The sequence below is a fragment of the Poecilia mexicana genome, unplaced genomic scaffold (assembly GCF_051168715.1).
Source record: "Poecilia mexicana isolate PSO_F unplaced genomic scaffold, ASM5116871v1 scaffold_12, whole genome shotgun sequence".
In the NCBI taxonomy this organism is placed as follows: Eukaryota; Metazoa; Chordata; class Actinopteri; order Cyprinodontiformes; family Poeciliidae; genus Poecilia; species Poecilia mexicana.
In genome coordinates this window covers 5,487,601-5,509,749 of record NW_028263381.1, presented here as the reverse complement: position 1 = coordinate 5,509,749, position 22,149 = coordinate 5,487,601, and the positions used below count along the sequence as shown (strand labels likewise).

Here is a 22,149-nt window from a genome sequence, read left to right as displayed (position 1 = left end):
TCACAATCTATAAGGGTGATACTTTGCGTTCGTCCCCGCTGGTGTGTGATTTGACACACAGTCCACATTTGCGATGCATCTCTGCGCTCACGTTAGGGTCCGTTCGCGCCACAGTTATATTAATGATGCCGAGAAACACCCATGCTGCTGCAGCGACAACAGCACCAGCGTTGTGCCCTGCGTACGTGAGGTATCCAGCCAGGCCAGCTGCATGACTGATGGTGGTCCCATCGATTGCTCTCAGTCTTTAGGGCTTCCAGCCAAGTTTGGGCCCCTGGCCAAGAGCAGCTTGGACCAGCTAATCTGTCACCAGGCTGGCCGGAGCAGCCTTCATAAGCTCCATCGACCCACAAAGCTTACACACTCCGGTCTAAAGCCTGTCCTCCCCACCCTCACTGTCCATTAGTCTTGGTGCTTTAATCTTCCTCTATCTGTGTGTCTGCGCGTCAGCTAGTCAGAGATTGATTCATTATGGTTGTCCAGGGATTTGAGTTTACGGTGTTCATGTGTAAATTTTACACTCCAAGTCCTAATTACACAGAGACCAGTAGGTAAAGATGTACAGTGCCTCATGAAAGCGTTCAGCTACGCTGTTTCACATTTCGTCGTGTTACAACCTTAAACGTTTTTATGTATTTTATTGGGACGTTACGTTAGAGGACGTTAGAGGCCAAAGGAAGGAAACTGACACCCAGTTTACAAAACTGCGTACAAAGTCAATAGTCTACACTTTGTTGGTAGAGAAAGCATGTCTCTACTTTCTCTGGACATCTAGAGACTGAAGTTTTTTCTTCACCCACTTGTAGTGAGAGTGGGTGGAGGGCATCTGTGAACATCAATTTTCAAGTCTTGCCACAGATTCTCCATTGAATTCAGGTTTTGACTCTGACTTGATCACTATTGCCCATCAACATTTCTGTTGTAGCTCCAACTGTATGTTTTATTGTCGCTCTCTTCCTGTTACAAGTCGTTTAAACCCCAAATAAGTTTGTTCTTGTATTTAACTCTTTCTATCTTCCTATCAACTCTGACCAGCTTAATTGTCCTTGTTGAGTAAAATCACCCTGAATCCCCTAAATATGACAAAAGACAGGAAAAAGGCTACATTTGGCCACCTAAAGTCATCGTTTATGATGCCTTCATTTCGAATAATATCTGAAACTGAATTAAAACCTATTTTAGCTCAAAAGAAGTTTGTAATAATTTACATATCTTTAATAATTAAAGCCGGTAGGATGTGTCTCCTAGGAACAGCAACCGTGCACACACGGCGCCTCTGCGCTGTTCAAACCCAACATCGGTGAATGATCAACAATCTTTGACACCCATGATCCTTTTCATCTTAAAACATAAAAACTGAAAAGATACTCTTACTTTACTGGTTACACGTTTCTTTAAAAGGCTTTACTTTTTCTCGTCATCTGTAGAGACGCCGAAAGGGGAACGCCATGCTTCCTTTAATTTAACTTTTCCACTAAGGTTGACGGATTTTTATCAGTGTACTTAAAGGCAAACTGTGTTCAAAACAGTGATGTTTGACATAGGTGGCTGTGTTTAAGTGCTACAGAACTTATGGTGTGTAATTTCAATGTAACAGAAAATATAAACTACAGAGGAGGATAAAACAAATCTCCCAATTAAAGACAATGGACAAAGATATTCATGCTTTCATCACCTCTTATTTGGATTATTGCAAACCCTTGAAGGCTTTTCTTTACATTGTAAGACTTTACAGAATATTAAGCTGTGGCCTTATTTACTTGTACCCAGATTTCCATTTTTGTTAGAAATAGTCCAATATCGTTTTCTTCTTTAGTTAAAATGTTTCCAGATCTTCTCTTAGGCACTTCTTGTTTAAAATATGTTGTTTACCACACACAGTGACTGAATTAATCCTGCACATTTGTTGAGAAAAGGCATAAAACTGCTGTATTTTACATGTGTGCAGCACTGTGCCGGAGGACGGGGCAGAGATCTTTTTGAGTCCTGCCGTCACGTACGGCCCGCCAGGCCTCGACCTGTCCTGTCCAGTAGCCATGACTATAGCACACTGTGCAGAAGTTGCTGCTGACAACTGGACCATCAGGTTAAAGAGACAAATCCAGGACAAGTGGGAGGTGAGTGAACTCGTTTTATCCTCAAGTGAAAGTAAGCAGATTGAGATTTCCCCCCCCATCACTTCAACACTGAATGCCAAAGTATGTGCACGAAACTTTTAAAGGGGGAATATTATGTATTTTCAAGGCACATGGTGCCATTTTATTACACACTCAAGGACCTGTTGCCTTCAGTTGTTATAAGAAGGAGGTAGATATAAAGAATGACGTAAAAGAAATTTGGTGTCGCATTTTGATTCCTTGAAATTAGCCTCTGTCACTTTAAGATACTTCTGCTCTTTCCAAAACTCCGCCTTCCACCCGTCATCACAACAATGCTCCTCATTATGCCGTTTACAATGGTTCTTAGGAGTGTTGAACCGAAAAATAGTTCACATGCTATCATCTTATAACATCATAGCATGATGTAAACATAAAATAATATATTTAATTTAATTCAGCTGGTACTTATTTTAAGGCTGGTACAATTAAAAATATAGTAATTAAAACTGTATCTCAAACTGTTTAACATCCAAAAGACTTGATAGAGTAAATGGTAGCAGTAACTTTTCACTAAAGATACAAATTCTCTTTATTTTTACTTGAATAAATATATCTGATTTAGCTTTAATTTACAATTAATTTGTTTTTAATTTCTGAGTAATAAGTGCAAAAGAATAAAAAGTTCTGTAAATGATACAGAGTAAAACAGGAGAACTATTTTGATTTAGGTTTTAATGAAAAAGTATCTCACCTAGCTGCCAGAATATAAAAAAAATTAATTAAACAGAATTAAATATTCAAAACACTTAAAAAGCTAAATTGCACACTTCTGTCTCAAAGCTGTCCGTGAGTAGGCAAAAGCCGAAAAAAAAAAAAATTGTGAAGTGCACCTTTTAAAAGATGCAGGACCTCCCCTCCCTCGATGCATTAGAGTGTTATTTCCGTGATTGCCGAGCGACTTCCTTCGCACATCTAGCTCTTTTAATAAAATAATAGCTGTAAAAAAGTCCTTCAACTCTGCCCTTTGGAGTAGCAGCCTATCACAAGAGCACTCAGACACCTGCAATCGCTTCCATGCAGTCACCATTCTTCTCCCCGTGTTTTCTCTGCTCTTTTAATGTTTAAGTAACCTCATCGAAAGCCTTTGGAGACCTCATCAGGTCACAGTGACCTCACAGCCAGACTCTCCCTGAACTGGGAGGGGTGGGGGGGCCGAAGGGGTGGGATGGATCTGTGACTTTGCCTACCTGGTCCTTTCACTCGGCGTGACATTTACACAGATGTAATTTGCCACAAGATGTGTTGCACAAAGAGGAAGCTATCAAAATACCCATTGCTGATGGGAGCTATACGCCGACGTAGAACGGGAGGGAGGTCAGACACGGACAGGAAGACGGAGGTTAAGACAGGGAATATATTTTCCGAATGTAGCACCGTGGCCCATCTCTGTCATGGAGAATTAATGAGGCTTTTATCTCAGGAAGGGTGCTCACTCAAATCCTAATCTCTAAATTAGTGATATAATGAAAGATGAAGGTCTCTTTCCCATTCTGTCCTCTCTTTCCTTTGCCCTCACTTTTCTCTTTCACCCCGTCTGCCTCTAAGCGCCATTCCCATTTAAGCTTCCGCTTTTTTTTTTTTTTACACTTGTTTGACTCCATCATTTCTCCCACAGCCGCCGCCGTCGCCTGGTGGGGGGATGAGCTATATCATAGATATCCGTCATGTGTGCCGCTTCTCTAATGGGGCCCGGGTTGAAGCAGCTGTATGCCACAAAATCACTCGGCTTTTCTTTACTCGGCCATATGCAGAGGGGGCCGCCGGGTCGCAGGTACGTTAGGAGGTGATTCAGGGAGAACTTAGCACATGATGAGGAGCAATTGGCCACTGGAAACAACTGCCCCCTGCTAATCCGTTTGGTCTGTTACCAGCTCCCCCATCTGTTAAGAGAGATGCATCATTATTCATTTGCAAGTTGTTTTTTTTTCCGTATAGCTTCTTATCCGAGGTTTTCTGGACGGTTTCCTAATGAATGATCTGTAAATGACACTAATGATATCGCTCATATTCCACATTTTAATGGCTTAGAGCAAAAAGAAATAAAAATAAAACTGCATACGTTGAGGAAGCACACTGATGCTGATACAACGCCTTGCAAGAGGATTTACATGGTACAACAGCAAATTGGAATTTTATGTGACAGACCGGCACAAGTTGTGCCAGACCCGGTCGATTGGAAAAACATTGTGATATGTGGATTTCAAAAGATTTTGCAAATAAATAAATAAATGCATCCAGCCCACCTGAGTCAATAATTTATAGAGACAACATTCCCTGCAATTACAGATACAAGTCACTTGGGGTATGTACCCCTATTTAGGACTGAACTTTGACTAGGTCACTGTCCCATATGAGTATGCGTTGATCTAAACCTTTCCATTGTAGCTTTGTGGCTGTAAGTTTAGCGTCGTCGTCCTACTTGAGAGTAAATGTTTGATCCAATCTGAAACTTTTAAACTCCATCCATCTTTCTATCACCTCTGACCAGCTAGCTTACATGGCTCTGCTAAAGAGAAGCATCCCCACATCATACTGCTGTCACCACCCCCACATCATACTGCTGTCACCACCATGTTTCACTGAAGCTACAATGGGTTCCGAGTATGTAGGCCGGAAACTTCAAGTTATGTCTCTCTGGACCAAACAATTGTTGAAGAGTTAATAGAGGAGCGGCATTGTGATGACTTCCTGAAGGCAGAGTTTCAGAAAGAGCAAGAGTTTCTTAAAGAGACAGAGGCCCAATTTCAAGGCAATAAATTAGGAAGTTATTTCAAGTCATCTTTGATATACTCAGCATTTTTATAACAACTGAAGGTAAGATAATTATTTGATTGTGCTGTAAAATGGCACTATGTAGCTGGAAAACACTTAGTAAAGTTACAAAATGTGGATTTAAAAAAAAGTCAAAGGTAAGTCATTTGCTTAAGTAATCAAATGACTTGCAAAAAGAGTCACTGTTAAATTTCACTCAAATAAAAACCCTGCTTTTGAACAGCATTTCCTTCTGCTCTGCTGCTATATCTGGCACTTATCTTATTTTCCTCTCCCACCAAAGGAAGTGATGTCAGTGGATGAGGAGAGCACGTCCTGCTACTGTCTGCTGGAGGCCCAGAGGTGCCATGTGCTGTTGGAGCAGCCGGGTCGTTACGCGCTGGTGGGGGAGGCGCTGAACCAGGAGGCTGCCAAGCGACTGCGGCTAGCCGTCTTTGGCAGCCCAGACCTGAGCAACTCGCTGGGCTTCACCCTCAGGGTGTACTGTGTGGACGACACTCCCTACGCTTTCCAGGTATCAGGGAACAAATGTAATATATCAAAGTTGTTTTTTTTTAAATTCCATATTGATTTCGTAAAATCTATATGTGAAGAATGGAGAAACTTATTTTTATATTTTCTATGTTTTTTTGCAAAGAAATGATTAAAGTTGAATATATGAAAAGCCCATTGATATTAGCTTGGAAGCTATCTTTTGTGAAGATATGCTTTGTGTGTTGTATTATTTTATCTTTTACTTTATGTTTAGGGTTTCAGGTTAAAACAGAAGTAATTGGCTTACATGTTTCACCTCCTAAGTATAAATTAATTAAGCTTACACTTCCTTATGAATTTGTTCCACAACAATTATCACCTATCATTCTCATTCTGCAGCTTGTTCACATGCATCAAAATACTTCTTACTGTCTCTGTTCTCATAAAGCTTGATTGCGTTTATCAGAAAGCTGATCTCATTGACATATTTTCCAGCTTTAGTTGTCAAAATGAGAAAAGAGTCAAAAACTTTGATCAAAATGTGCTTCATGAAGGCTGTCTTTTTTTAATTGCAGCTACTTTAACAGGGCTACAGGGTTGACATTCCTTATTGGGAATATATTGACTCACCTGACATTATTGTCATTCACCTAAATTAAACACAATTATTCTGTTATTTTTTCTGTGCTGTGTGATGTTTGGAGAGAAACTTTAAAAATGTCAGATTACGGCTTTATTTCTCTGCTCCTCATCGTTGTACCAGCAAACCAACAGTCTTTGATATTGGAGGTGTTAGCCTTTTTTGCTGTGATAGCTTACCTTAAAGCAGTGATGGAGGTGTATATTAACAAAAATCTATGCAAAGATAGATTTTTGTAGGCATGAAAACCAAACTACACAGTTATTTGTTTTTCCTTTTCGTGAGCATATATCTAAAAATGTCTAGACATAAAGTGAATTTTGTGAAAAATTATTTCACCTCTATGGAACATGTGTGTTCCTTTGATACATCTTTAAATAGTGACTAAGTTGAATCAGTAGGAAAGGGTTGTGCTGTTTTTTTTCACAATGAATCATCAGAGCTTTATGCGCACAGGAGCGCTCCTTATTCGTCAGTGAATAAATCAGAAAGTAGATCACAATATTGTTCGTTCAAGATTTAAGCCTTAAGCCTTCCAAAATGAGTAAATTCTTCATCAGAGAAGACTGAGCGCCTGCATAGAGTAATGTGATATAAAACATTGAGTCATTACTGAGACATTTAGATAATACTTGCATAACTTTTGCATGAGTTGCATACATATGCAATATATGTAATTATTTATAATCAAAGTAGATTTACATAATTTGAAGTCATTTTTTAATGTATGAGTTAATGATTGGAGGTAATATTAACATTTTGTAGTCACTCAACCACAGTCCAGACTTTTATCTGATAGATCTTTATTAAATGGATAGAATTTGTGGAAGTAGATAAAAATTAGGGTCAAGAGCTTTGACCTTTAAAGCTTGGAGCTCATCACACAAATTCAACTCAAAATGCCAAAAAGCTGCTCAACAGTTAGGAAACGGCTCAGGTTGCTATAATCCCTTGCCAAAATTTTCCATTAATATGTGTGTAACTTTGTAATTAATATGTGTTTAACTTTCTTTTCACAACTTCTTTATTCCCTGATGAAGCGTCCGAGCTTTATGCACAGATGAGCGCTCCTTATCGGTCAGTGAATAAATCAGAAAGTAGATCGCAATTTCTTTATGCCGAACACATTTTGACCCGACACCTTTATAATTAAATAAAAAAAGTATTTTTGTCTAAAATGGCTACAACTTTCACATTGTTTTTTTTTTTTTTTTGTCAGTTTTTTTCTCTCATTTCCTTCTATGCCCGACATTCTTGATTGAACAAAAGTTATTTAAAATCCAAATCCGACTCAGCAGCAGCCTGGCTTAGCTGGTGATCCGATGGCCTCTGCTGCAGCATTAGACTTGTAGGAAGGTAATGCTGAAGCATTATTTAGCTAAGGCAGCCTATATTGTTACATTACTGGAATGCAAAGGAGACATGCAATAGTGTTTTGCAGGAGGACAAGGAACAGAACTAGACATCATATCTTGCCGTGACAAAAATAGCTTGTTGTTTGTAAATGGGATGGCAGTCTTACAAGAAATAAGGAGAACCGAGACATTTTTCATCCTGAGCAAAGAACTCTCTAAGTGAAAAGCAGATGCTTTTATTGGCAACAAAGTCCAGGTGAGTAGAGAAAAAGAAGACAAAGTGAACGTGTAAAACAGTCACAGTGCCAAATGAAGCCAAGGAAAAGGGCCTCGCACCAAGGATTGTATCATGATGAGCTTGCAGGTCTGTCAAACAAAAAAATTATTAAATTCACTTACCTTCAGATTGTCAGACAAAGTGACAACTCTAGCAATCAAACAAAAGGTGCTAAGATTTAAATCTCCTATATCACCATAAGTTATAAAAAAAAATCTTGATACAATGCTATTAGGTGCTTTATACAAATAATAAAGAATTCCCTATAAGTTACAAATTTTAACGTTATGGCTGGGCTAGAGGGAGCTCTAATTTCACCGTGAATTTCATATACTTGTGAAAATCCACGCAGTGCTGAATGTTTTCAACAAACTGCTTACTGTGGGTCTTAAAGCGCATTAGTTGTAAGACTAAAAGCAATGGCTCCCTGAAGATTTTTTGTGTAACATACAAGTTTATCAAATGGTATAAGGCTCCAGCAGTGTTGCGTGTGGAAGCAGCCTGTGCAGCTCTCCGTTGAAGATCCACTTGTTAAGTAACATTGCCACTGGGAGACGCTTGATGACGAGGAGACAAAGCAGGACTTTTAATTACAAAGACAACAGATGCTCCAGGGTTGCTTCCCTGCCCTTTATTTGCGCGGTTTAATTTGCTGTCTGTTAATTAAATGTGTTTCTGCAACACATTTCATCTGTAAAGCACTTGAACACGTTAAAATGAGGCACAGCTCGACACACGGAGCGGGGTTCACCGCCGCATTCTCGAGTTTGGAGCTATGTGGAAACGCGGTTCTCATCCTTCCACCGCACAAAGAACACAAAAGTCCTTTTTTTTTTTTTTTTTTTTTTCTTTTCTTTGAAACCGTTCTTTTCGGTCAGAGAGAAATTCTGCAGCAGCCATTGTACCATCTGAGCCCAACAAACAAAACGAGAGGTTTTTCTGAAACGGTCCCGTTAGTTGCCTCTCACTGCCCACTTGTTCTGCATCAGTACTGGCTTCATTTGAGAGACAAAATTGCAAGTACTCAACGAGAAATTGGATGTAGGTGCCAAGAGTCAACTCACTCTACTTCTCCATCAGTGACACATGGTTATTTGGTCTCTTTGTGTTTTTTTTTTCTGTTTTTCTTCCTTGCTTTTGTTTTCTTTTGTGCTTCATGCAATAATTTCCCCTGTGAGCTTGAAAATCGATAGGCAGCCTGCACACTTGGCATTGTCTTCTTTTTTTTTTCCCAGAATTATCTGGAAAGTGCACTACACAATTGCACACATCCAGCATCGATAAAAAGTATATCGACAGTCCAAAAAAAAAAGAAAGTGCAGATTTTTTGTTGTTTTCTCCTTTTTGAGGGAGGTTCCTACCTGAGAAGAATTTTTATTGAAACACCTCACAGTCTCGGTTTATAGAAGTAAAGTGAAGTACTACAAATATGTATATTTTTCAGCTCTTAAATATTTTTTCCATTTTCATTCTGCTTGTTTCCAACAACACATAACACCATACAAGTCATTTCAGTGTGCTAATTGCATTGTTTTCTTCCAATATAGTGTAAGTGAATGGAAGCAGATGAAAGTCCCACTTTTTCTATTCTTGGTTAGTCCGTGTTATGCTTATGAATTTTAATTACCGTACAGTGAGAATGTTGACATCTTGTCAAAACCATAAAGCTGATAACACAGTTTTCTCACTCCAATTAAAGTCATTTTACAAAGTTTTCTACGATTTCCTTAAAATGTAATTTAAAGCTGTTACAGAAGCTGCTGCGTGTTAAAATCAACAGCTGTTAAATATTCATATGTAACCATAATGAATCTGCATCTCAGACGTCGTCCGATGGAAACTGCTCAAAAGAAAAGAAAAGAAAGCTACGGCTAATAAGTGAAACCATGAATGAAAGAAACGCGAAGAGAGACTCCATCCATTAGTTGTGCTGATGAAAAATGTATTTCTTATTTTAGCTCATAATAGACACTGTTTGTAAACCAAACTTTATAAACCAAAGAATTAATAGAAACACTTTAAATTGAATTTTAAAAAAAGAGAAAGTATGCAGATACTAGTCTGGAAGGCTTGAACTTCAGGGAAGAATTAAATTTTCTGGACAGCAAACGTTAATGCAGAAACCGGCAGCACAAAAAATCAAAATGACGTTGATAGCCAAACTCCATTAGTACCTTCTGGTCCCTCTGATTCAGGACTTTGGGGTAACAAACGTCCCCATTTCCAAATGCGCTGATCAGCATTACTCAGAGCTCCTGGATTCCTCGAGCCTCCATGATGATAAGTTCCTGGTCGTTTGCGATGGAGACGCTCCCTCATCTGGTTTCAGCCGTGGCATTTTCTCTGTCAGTCCAAACAGTCCCAGCCAAAGACTGAGCCAGGCGGTCGCTCTAGTACTCGAGGGTCGGTGTCCAGAAACTTTTAGATGCATCCCCGGGGTCCAACACACTTGAGTCGAATGGCTAAATTACCTCCACAGTGTTCCTTTTAAATCATTTCAGGGACACAATCTGAAAGTCTCGAGGGCTGGGCTTTGACACCTGGTGTTTCAAGTCAATGACCAGAGCAGATAGAGTCTGGGAGCTTGAAGAATGCATCCATGAGATCCCCGAGTCACTGACTTGTGTCTTGTGCAGGCAACTTACGGGAAGATTAATGACGGCCCTGTTTGTCCACTGCTGGTTGGACCTCATCAATCTTAGGCAACATCCAGTTGGTCGAACTGAGCTGAGTTCAGGTCCAAATCCTGCCGTCATCACTTCATGGTTGCTTGGCCTTGTTAGCTTAGCGATGGCGCTTACCGTCAAGGTGGGATGTGAGCCATTTCTTTTCTTTTTTCTTTTCCTTTTTTTTTTTTTTTTTTACAATAGTTAAAAGCGAAAGCGTCAGAAAGCTTTAAAGTATTGTTATTGTTAAAGTATTGCAGAGAGGATGCAAACCCACATCTGCACTATGCTGATCCAAACAGAATAACTGCATAATCTCCTGCTGACAGATACTAACTACTGGAGTCATATGTATTTTCTTTCCAGTGTATTATGAATAGATTATAGAAAATAACTTTAGGTCGGGTACAAATTGATGAATAGGCGCTGCTGTAAGCTCCTTTTCATACATAAAAATGCCAGACACCAAAATCCTAAAACTGCAAAGGTATGAAACATTAAATCAACTCAGTGACCATTACCCATATACTTATAGCAGTAAAAAAATACATTGTTATGCTGTATGTACTTGTTTTATAATAATTGTTAGCCAACGTTTATCGTTTAACATGGATTATCCTTCGTTTACTGCACTGTAAACATTAGCTGTTAAAATGTCAGCTCATGCTCACATAGTCAGATAATTGATGGATCTTCACACCTGTTGAGAAACCCCAACATGGTTGACAGAAGGAACAAAATGAGGTATGAATGCTCGATCTGTGCTTTGAGGTAATTTTTCCTTTTGCTGCGGTTTTTGTCCATTGTTCTCCTCTCGGTGTGGCCTACTTTGTTCTCTGTCAGATTATTGTGTCCTCTTTTGGTTGTCATCCTGGAAAGCTTTAATTACTGTCAACCTCTTTTGTTTTTTTGGTTGTTTTTTTTGTTTGTTTGTTGTTGTTTTTTTTGCTTGTCTGCCAAGAGAAGAACCTTTGTTTTTCTCTTTTATAGACAGAGTCCTTCAGTTTTTTTTGTTTTTTGTCCACCTGCCTCTAAGCTGGCATTTGGCTAATTTTTCATGCAGTAGACCTTTTTTCACTGCAGCTATTTTGTGTGGAAACAGAGGGCAAGCACCGACAATTTATTGAGGGCTGCTTTCCACACGGCTGCATTTCTCTCTTTAATTCTTAGATATTAAGTGAAATATTGTGCTCTTTATGCTGCTATGACTATAGAGATACTGATTACTTATTTTATGCAGATGTTTGAAATCATGCAGGCCTTAGTTTACTGCTGACATTTTTTACTTTTTTAATATAATTTGATCTTTTTTTTAATATAGCAAGACCATCAAAATACATTTTCAAGTAAAAATTGATTGAATCACTTTTTCACACTCTTTTTCTCTCCTTGGTGTTTTACACACTTTTGTTTCCCAGCCAGTCATAAAAGATTCAAGCAAACATCGTTTGCTTGAATCATGTTTCTCTTTTATTATTTGACAACTTCTTTTAAAATTTTGATCTGGTTTTCAGCACAGAGCCATTTTAATTGTGTTCTGCAATAAGGTTATCTAACATTCATCTGTTCTGCTCAGAGTTTTATTTTTATATGAGAAATCTTTTCGTCTTTTTTGTCTGTGAAAATATCAGGAGGGAGCCGCATCACAGCCAAGAGAGAATTTCTCCACCCGCTCATTTTGACCAAATCTAGACTTTGAACTTAAGGACGGGTGCATTACTGTCAAAAATGAACACTGGAAAAAACTTGGGTGAAAATCTGAGAAGCTAAAGGAAGCCTTCGTGTTTTAGATGAACCATAGATTGCCTTGGAAATAAAACAACAAAGTTTGTTGTTAATCCTTCTTCTGTCGACATTAGAAGACAGAAAAAACATCTACAGATAAACCTGTAGAGTTTGTTCAAGTCTTTACCGTGTCAACACACTGTAACACTGTCAAATCTTTTCACTGTAAAGTTCCCTGAAAAATTTTTCAGGAAATTTTTCCCGTAAAACTTTTCTGGATTTTTTTATTTTCAATGAAAAGAAAAAAAGAAAAACATATTTTTGTTGTCTAGGCAACAAAATAATTGTTGGCTAAAACTGATTTTTCAGGAGAATAGCTGGAGCTCAGTCTGATTAAGTGGAGGGCATATGCTCATCTCAAGTGTCATGTTTTCCCACAAATTAAAAATTTTATCTAAATAGGTCTGGACTTTGACTGGGCCACTTTAACACAGATTTTCTTTGGTCTAAGCCATTCTGTTTTGCGAACTGACTGTAAGTTTGATGTGATTAGCTTGTTGGAAGGTTCTCAAAGTCTTTTGCAACTATAGCAGGTTTTCTTCCCTGTCCTTGTTAAATGAAAGCATCCACACAGTATGCTGCTGCCACCTCCATTTTTATGAAACGTACGATGAGTTCCAGTTGTCTCTCACTTGGTGTTTCCAGATCGGCCAAAAAAAAATTTGTATCATCTTAGCAGTACCTTTAGTTGTTGCAGCTGTGATGGTAAAAAATGTAGCAAAATAAATTCTTTTGTAAGGCAACCATCTTCCTTTCCTTCTGTGCCAAAGACAAAAACAAAAAGCCTGTTCAATTGTCTCGTTCCCTGTCAGGAGGTGGTGGTGGGGGAGCGCAGCAGGGGCGGGCGGCTCCTCGAAGAACCCAAAATTCTGCTGTTCAAGGGGAACACGTTCAGCCTCCAGGTGTCCATCCAGGACGTCCCGCGGTTACTCTGGAGCATCAAGCCTTTCACCACCTGCCAGGTTGGACTGTTTCCATCCTTGACTGTTGCGCAAAACGGCGAGAAGTGTTCACAACGAGTTTATCGGCATTAAAGTCGAAACTGCAAGCGGCTCCGTGGCGACCATGTGCATGAAAAGAAGGCGCTCGCCCTGGTTTTCATCGGCAGCCTCACTCTTCCATCACACACACACCTTTTGCTTGCTTGGTCACATCAAAGCTAAAGGGCAGCAGCAGGGCACAGTAGGAGGCTAGCTATCTCACCCACACACGCACCATTACAAACTTAATTATGACTTGTAGGCAGGAAAACGCGCACACACACACACACACACACACACATGGTGATATCATAGTTATCTTCCTAGGGGTCTTCATGCTGCATGTTCTGTTCTGCCCTGTGATGTTTATCCCACCAGCGACATCTTATTAGCAGAATTAGCCCACCGTAGCACCTCCAGAATACCAATGAGGAAACCCGAAGACTCGACCAGGAAGACGGCTACTGGCTCTAATTCAGACATGACTGCCACCTAAAGCAGGCAGTTATTAGTGGCTGTCCTTTTCTGATGGGTCTGAAGAGCGGATGATTCATCTGTACAACTGCGTTTTGACCCGTTCCGGCTGCAGCAGCGTCTGGGTCACGCAGCAGCGAGCGGCGGCAGCTGGAACAGCGTGCCCCAGCCTGCATATGCTCAGCAGATGTAGCTCTGCTTTCTAAAGCTTTGCTACATCTGAGGTGGAAATGCAGAGCAAACTGTGAGCGTTAAGGGATCTCTCGCCCTAATTCTATAATCACGACATTGATCCCCATCTAAAGATCGGCATTAAGATACAAGCTTAGCAGCAGGACTGTGGAGGAGAGGAGAAGAATAAGACAATAAATCCTCAAACTAATGCAGTTCAGTAAAATATATATATTTAGAGTTGAGGTTAAAGCTCAAAATGAACTAGTTCTGATGTCGTGGACTTTGCTTTACACTTTTTCCTTCTCTTAACCAAGTGGTATGATCTGTAGCAAACGTTCTGCAAACTAAACAGTTCAATGATTAGTATTACTCCTTATTTTTCCTGCATAAACAGTAGTGGGATGTAGTAGCTCCCAAGGAAAGAAATAAAATGCTGCCTTTTTAAGATGATAAATGTGTTTTTATTCTATTAATATGTTTTTCCACGTAAGAACGCCACTGTATAAAGTAAAACATCACCCTTAGCACCTGCCCCCAGCACCGCGGTGAAACAAATTAATGTATTATTGCAGTTGCCGTAATCTTACACTGTAATTTGTTGGGGGGTTTTTTGTTAAATGGAACCTGCAATTTGTTTAGTAGGAATATAATAACTTGTTTTCTGCAAAATCGCAGGTACTACGATCATTCAGATAAAGATTTGCTTGTGTTTGTACTTTTTAAAGTCGATCAGTGTGTTTGGAAATGTTTTATTGGTAATCCCTGAGCATCCTGTGTTCCTGCAGCATAAATATTACATGGCACTGAGAGATGGATATTTCTGAACCCATCCTCAGACTGAGAAACATGACAAAACAAGCCACTCGAGTCATCATGCGTGTTTATCTTCACAAGTCAGGAAATGGCGACAAGCAAATAGGTTCTTACCGTAACGTCCATGTACATTCAGAACAAGTGGAATAGTGACAAAGCGCGCTCTTCACTTTCATTTATTTCTGAAAAATACTGAATTATGTTTCTCCTTTAGGTCTGACTTGTCTATTTTCAGTTTCCAGAATGTTAATGCTAAGAAGAATCTAATATAAAAGAGAGGAACAAAGGGCTGGAGGGTCACTGATGGAGGTAGCAATGTTGAATCCAACATATTATCCCAATTTTCAGTTTCATTTGATTTAAAAATAAAGAATGTACTTCAAGGTACACACTGTTGATTGTTACTTCTGTAGACGGAAGACATTTAGAGTAATAAGGGGAATGTTAATTGGTGAATCCTGACTTATAGAGTATAAATCAAATATTTATAACTGGTGCTGGCATTATGCTAGCAACATCTTTTTTTTTTTTTAGATTTAGCAGCACATCCTCCACATAACACCTGACATTTCTCAAATTATTGCATTTTCTCTCTGTACAAGAGTTACTTTATAACTCCTGGTGAAGCTTCTTGATTCGTTAACGTCATCGATCGGCTAACAAGGCCACTCACTCACTCGTTATTAAGCATGCAGAGGGGCAGAGTGAGATTCAGAAACATTAGCCGACCCATGTCGAATTCAACGAGTCTTCCCGTCCACCCAGCCTAATCCCGTCATCCCGCCCCGCCCTCCGTCTCTCTCGCCTCCGCAGGAGTTCTCCTTTTCTCAGGTGTGGGCCAGTAACCGGTGTCCCCTGCAGTGTGCCTTCTCTCTGGAGCGCTACAGCCTCTCCTCGTCTCAGCTGTCCTGCAAGATCAGCGTGCGGCAGGTCACAGGAGAGGAGCAGATACTCCAGATCTACACGTCTGTCGTGGAGGTGAGCCGCACTGATGCAGCGCTGCGAACACGTATCTGAAAGACTTACTGATTGATTTTTTTTTTTGTCACATGTTTCAGTTCGTCAAGCTAATTTTAATATCAAGCAGAAATGTGGAGAGTAAATACAGTTTTCTAAGCCAGCGTGGTTCAGTGGGAGAAAGTAATCACCCACTGAACACACAAACACACTGCAGAACGTTGTTTCGCATGAACAGCCTGTTTCAGGTGATTGCACAGATCCTCAGTCGTATTTAAAGCTGAAGTAGCTTTAATAGAAATACATGTTTAATTATATATATTTTTTTACATACTTGTTAAAACTCTCACTCTGTCATGACAGGATAGTATAAGACAGATAATCTGTGGAAAAGTCGAGCTCCACTGCCTTCTCCCAGTTCCTCCAGTCCTAACTAACTGAAATATGTGGTTGATCACAGATAATTCAGGATTTATCAAGTGGGGTAACAAATTCACATAAACCCAGATTAGCATCGTTTGAATGCTAAGATTATCTTTGGCTACATGCACACAGCAGGGTTTGATGCTCAATTCAGATTTTATTTCTGAAATATATATATATATTTTTTTTTGCCTGGCCTTTATTACTACTATTTAAATCAAATTTCTGTCTGAATGGTTTATGACCTCAAAGCAATCCTCATGCGCAGAAGACGTCACACAGCAGGTTACGGAAATAACAATGGATGAAATTTTAAAGTTTGTTCAGCAATGAGAACTGTTACAAAACCAGGACAACCCGGCGGAAGCTAATAAAAAGAAAGCACGACTAATAGCGACGGGCTTTTGTGGAGCGCCGACTGCAGCTTCTGCAGGGAAGTCTGTTTGGATGCAGTCGGAGCGAAGAGTGGTGGGATTGTGATCTGATGCGCTTCAGCGACAGACGTCTCTCTTAAGTTTGTAATCATAATTTTCAGCCATTGTTTACATCCACATTTACCGCGTCGTGTTTCTTCTTGTGCAAAATAACGACGCATTTCTCACATCGGTGACATAAAAGCCAAATGAGACCTAACTGTTGAGACTGCAGAGCTTTGGAAAATGTTGGATAAGTGTTCAAATTAGTACCATATATGGAAGTGGCACAGATTGAATTTTGGGGGAAATGAAAATATCGGAATTGGGATGTTCAGACTGGAGTGGGAAAGGTGCGTGTATGCAGAAAAAAAATAAAAATAGGCAAAGAAAGCGGACACTCATTCGCCTGCTGTGTGAACGAAGTCTTTAGTCTGACATCAAATTTGGTTGATGATCTTAGCATTCAATTGAACATTCAAACCCGTAAGAGGGTAAATACCAAATGGTATACATCGATTGTGACGTGATCGATCTGATTCAAGAGCTCGCTGAATGAGCTTTTCTGCATTGTCTCGGTGACTCTTTGTCCTTCATCTTCTCTCTTTCCTCCTCTTCCGCTTCCAGAACGAAAAAGGAGCGGTTCCCTTTTTCACGCAGTCCGACTGCACCATCACCTCTCAGACAGGGTCGAAGGCCTTCAAAATCCCCCCGTCCATCCGGCAGCGGATCAGCGCCACCTTTGACACGGCCAACGCCAACGGGAAGGACTGGCAGCTGCTGGCTCAGAAGCTCCACATAGACAGGTCTGAACGAAAGCCTTCACGTTCCACGCCGACTCCACTGGCTCGTCTTCCAATGAAGCTTCTGTTTTGAAGCACAGCGTAACTCATTCCTCCTTCAGTGCAAACACAGCTCTCCTTCTGAATCGCGCGTTTAGGCAGGAATTAAGCCAGTGTCAGACTTTATCTTGCATCGCCTACCAGCCTTCACTTGCGCACCACTCTGCTGATTTCATTATAGATCTAAAACATGTACGTAGAAGGCGAGAAGGCAGGGAGGGGGGAGGGTAGCAGGGCGCTGGGGTCGACTTTAGCACAGTTTAACATACAGTGGCTGCAAAGCGGATGTGGTGCCTTGCAGAAATCTGAGGAAAGGTCTCTGACTGATGACAGCCCTGCCCTCTGGCGATAAAATGTGTTCGTGTTAGCGCTTCTCATTAGCAGCAGCAGCAGCTACGCCCGCTCCGACTTCCCCCGCCCCTGCTGAACACTCAGGAGCTCGTGTCAGGTCAGTGTTTGTGTGGGCGTGGGAGGATTTTATTTATTTGGAGATGCGCTGATCTCCGCTTGTGCTTCAGAGGAGAAGTCAATAATCAAGTGCTTATTGCTACGACCGCTCTCAGATCTTTGCGGTCGGCTCGCGACTGCCTTTGTTTCTCTTCGGTTAGAGGAACGCGAGACGAGGGGGGAAAAAAACACAAAAAGTTAACTGGGAAACTATGCGCCAACTGCACAATTAGGGGAGCTTTGCCTAAACGGGTCTCAAAACAAACATCTGTAGCTGAGAAATGGGAACGGATTTCAGAGTTGTTGTTTTTTTTTTTGTTGTTTTTTTTTACGACATAGTCAAACACGCTGAGAAGCATGTCATAAGAATGTCTCTACCTACTTAAGCTGATTTCTGTAATTATTTCTGTGAATGTGTGGGAACATAATGACATAAGGAGGATGAGGAAGTGGAAAAGAGAGCAAAATAGGAGACAGGCAGCAGGATGAAATGTCACTGTGATGAAACAGTGCCCTCTGTTGGAGAGACTTTGTAAGAGTAATGAAGGTAAAGAACAAATGTGTCTGTTTAAGTAGCCTCTGCTGGATGAGGGAACGGAAACTAATAAAAGGTCCTTCACATTTTAAAACATCTTATGTGCTTATCTAATCTGAACTTTTCATGTCTATAATTTTCATAAAGTACTAATAACAAAATTCAGTTTCTATAAAACTTTGAAACTCGTGCCATTTTCCTTTCATGTCACTGTTATGCACTGTTTACCCCAACGAAATACATCCTTAAACTTTTATTTGTAAAAGTGTGTGTGTGTGTGTGTGTGTGTGCGTGCGTGCGTGCGTGCGTGTGTGTGTGTGTGTGTGTCAAATTGTGTGAATACTATTTGAAGGTGCTGCAGCATAAAGGCTGATTTATTACTTATATTTCAGAGGGAAAACACTTGTTGACGTGCAGCAATCTGCCATGTGTTAGATGAAACTATTGTGTTAATATGAAAAGAAAAAACGTCAAACAGCTGCACACTCTGCATTCCTTTAAATAAAATACATTCCACAATACCTCTGAGAGTTTCGTTTTAGAGTTTCGACTGGCTTGTGATGTATATATTACAAAGCAATATGGAGATGAGACAAGAAATATATATGCTATATATAAAACGACTGAAAGGCCCCACCTTGTCAAAAAAGGCGCACCACATTGTCAGTAAAAATGTCTCCAGTACGGACAAATCCTCTGTGAAGAACAAAATTTAAAGATATGGAGGATCAGCACTCTACAAATCATATAAGTTCTTATAAAGCCAATCAGTTAGATGTGAAACTCAATAAGAGATGGAAACGTGTAGACATTTTGTTAACCTTTATTTGAAGGGATGTGCATAAGAATGACATGAACACCATCATAAATACGACATAACATCTGTTATATGAACATGGAGGCGTCTTTATGAATGTTTATGACTGAGATCTTTAAGTGTCATTCGGTAAATGTTGACACTTTTAATGCAAAGCTGCTTTAAAAATTGCATTGAAAGTGAATTAAAAGTGTCACCTTTGCATTTTTCAGTAAAAAAAATAATACTTTAATGCAAAGGTGACTCTTAATTCACTTTCCTTGCAACTTTTAAAGCAACTTTGCATTAAAAGTGTCATTATTTTTCTTCATGACGACTGTCATAAACATTCATAAAAACTTCTTTATGTTCATAACAGATGTTATGTGGTATTTATGACCATGTCATGTCAGTCTTATGCACATCCCGTTAAAGTGTTGCTGAGATTTCCTTACATTTGGCTTTATGTGAAAAACGTTGAACTTTGAACAATTAGTTGTCTGTGTTTGACTGAACACCGAGATGTGAATGCATCACACCTGCATCAGTCGATTTGATTCATCAATCATTTCTGATTGTCTTTTTATATTTTGTAACTGAGAATTCTAAAATAACACACAAAAACAGCGCTTTGCTAAAATCTTTAAGCCTTTTGAAAGTTTTCACGTTTTTGTCACATTACAACCACGAGCTTCAACGGATTTTCTAATCCTGACTACGGATTACCGGATTACCGTCGTCCTCTTGGCTGCTTGTGATTAATTATATAATTTTTTTGTGAAACTTCTATTTTAAATCAAATCAGTTATTTCATACAGTATTCACTAAAGATATCCTTCAGATGCACCTACAAGAAAAAATAAACATAATTTCTGTCAATTTATAGTAAAAAAATCCCAAACATCACCTCATTTATTTGACTGTGAATCTCTTTCTTGTTATAATCACATCATTTCCTTGATTTATTTTTAAAATGCATCCATTTCTCCAACCCGTAGGAACCTGGGCTACTTTGCATGCCAGGAGAGCCCGTCGTCGGTGATTCTGAGCCTGTGGGAAGCGCAGCACCAGGACCCCGGGGACCTGGACTCTCTGGCCAGCGCCCTTGAAGAAATCGGAAAGGTCCAGTCCCCCCGGGAGGCCGGCGCTCTCGGCTGCAGCAACGAAGACTCTGAGCTGACGAGACTCGGGTAGGGGAAAGGGTTTCTGGCGCAGTCCGAGTCCCGACAGACCTTTACTGCATGAACGCCAACGATCGGGTGTGCCGACATTCCCGCCGAGAGGAGGAGACTGTTACTAAAGGAACACCTCTGATAAACCAAATGGTCCACACAAGACACGATGAAGTCGAGGACAGATCGAGCGTTTGTGTTACGAGAGGTACCGATGCGTTTTGGGGAAAGGTCGTCAGCGAGGTGAACCACCTTGCGACTGACAAACGCCCCCAAATAAAACCTCCGAAGCTCAATCCAGCCGCTCGTAGTTTCTGATTTTAGACGTACGTGTGAAGGGTTTCCTTCAACCAGGACGGAGTCGGTTTCAAACGCACCCTTTCAGAACCAGACGTAATCAAATAATCCAAGTGGCCGGAACAACAAAAAAATATATCCTTACAGTATTTTCTCATTCATTTTATAGATTTCTAATGAAACTTATTTTCTTCAGTGTAAATTCAATGTCTCTGCAGTTTTGATTTAAACAGGAAGAAAGATATAAAGTTGTTTTTTTCCCCTCTCCACTCCATAAGGTCATAGACACTAACAGTGATTAGTATCTAAAAGGATACTCGTCCACTTGCTGAGACAATAATGGACGGATGAATCACGCTGATAGCTGTAATTTTAAGAATGAGCCACAAGCATACAGGAGCATTTTTCAACCGGCGGCAGACGGAGAAAAATATCAAAGCAGAGGCTGCAGAGGAGGAACGAGCTGATCTGTGCCTCATCTGGAAAAGCAGCCAGAGGTGAACCACTTACCCCCCAAAACCCACTGCACACACACACACACACACACACACACACACATCAACCCAACCCACCCTGTGAGTTCAAGTAATCAGCGTCTGGTTAATTTGGAGGAAATTTAATGTGTGACATGTGACTTCATCCCACACAGCCTTCATGTTTCTGGCACCAGTGAAGTTGGGTGTATTTCCAAGATCCCCAGGGCTTTTTTTTTTTCCTCTTCTTCTCCTCCTGCTATAGGTTGAGTTCAAATTTGGATTTTTGATGTGCGGTCAGAGCGGAGTCTCCTGCAGCCGGAGTTTGTCAATTACCACTGCATCATCGTCAGCCTCACCAGCAGCAATCTTCTGTTGACTCAGCTTTAAAAAAAAAAAAAAAAAAAAAGTCCCCGCAATCAGAGGCTCCTTAGATTAATAATAAAGTGACTTTGTGTTCAACTCGGTGTTGGGACTCGCTTTCCATCTGCTTAACTCATTTACCTCTTGAAGACCAGGCGGCCCACATTACGGCGTGATGAAGGAATCTGGTGTTCAAATAAAAGATGAAACTGAGACCCCTGACTTCACCCCTTCTAATGATTTTATATGGAATTGGGTTTTAGATTTGTGAAAAAAACTATATACAGAACCTATTGGTGCTGTGGAAGAAGCCTTAAAATAAATGCAACTTTTATTTCAGTGCCATAATCTTATGTTGAGAATGTAATTTGAGTGCATTTACTATGGAGAAATAATAGTTTATCCTTTCCTTTCACAAAACAAACAAGTTATAAACAGCTATGATGCCAGTACTCGTTTCATAATTATCATATAATTATTGTCCTTTAGAATGACCTAATGTTCAGTCACTTTTCTACCCAGAATCCACCTGGTTCACCCAAAGCATTACAGATCCTCCATCGTGCCCCACGTTGATGATTATTTAAAGGAGAAAAGCTCAATTTTTACCAAACATGGTTCCAATTAGAAACTCGCCACACTTTAGTAAGCACATGTTTATGTTTGTGTTGGTAGGACAGAAATGTTTTTCTATCTCATGTGTCCAATAGTTGCTACGGAGATTCCAGGAGATTAGTCTGTGCTGCAGTTCTCGTAACAAAAAGCTTTGGAGTGTTTTTTTTTGTTTTTCTTCATTACTGTGTGTGGAAACAAGATATTTATCCTACATAAAGGCCAGTGGCAAAAAAAACACAGCCTCTGT

At 40.1% G+C, this 22,149-nt stretch overlaps 1 protein-coding gene across 1 annotated transcript in view; it reads left to right on the top strand.

Annotated features, from left to right (window-relative positions):
- unc5da (unc-5 netrin receptor Da) overlaps positions 1–20,450 on the top strand; it is a 208,318-nt gene extending 187,868 nt beyond the window's left edge. Inside the window, exons 13-18 of the mRNA XM_015001705.2 lie at positions 1,949–2,117; positions 5,215–5,445; positions 12,941–13,090; positions 15,383–15,547; positions 16,990–17,168; positions 19,981–20,450. Of these exons, the coding sequence (XP_014857191.2) occupies positions 1,949–2,117; positions 5,215–5,445; positions 12,941–13,090; positions 15,383–15,547; positions 16,990–17,168; positions 19,981–20,176 (1,090 nt within the window). The 3' untranslated portion in view covers positions 20,177–20,450. The remainder of the gene's footprint in view (positions 1–1,948; positions 2,118–5,214; positions 5,446–12,940; positions 13,091–15,382; positions 15,548–16,989; positions 17,169–19,980) is intronic.
- The last annotated feature ends 1,699 nt before the right edge of the window (positions 20,451–22,149 follow it).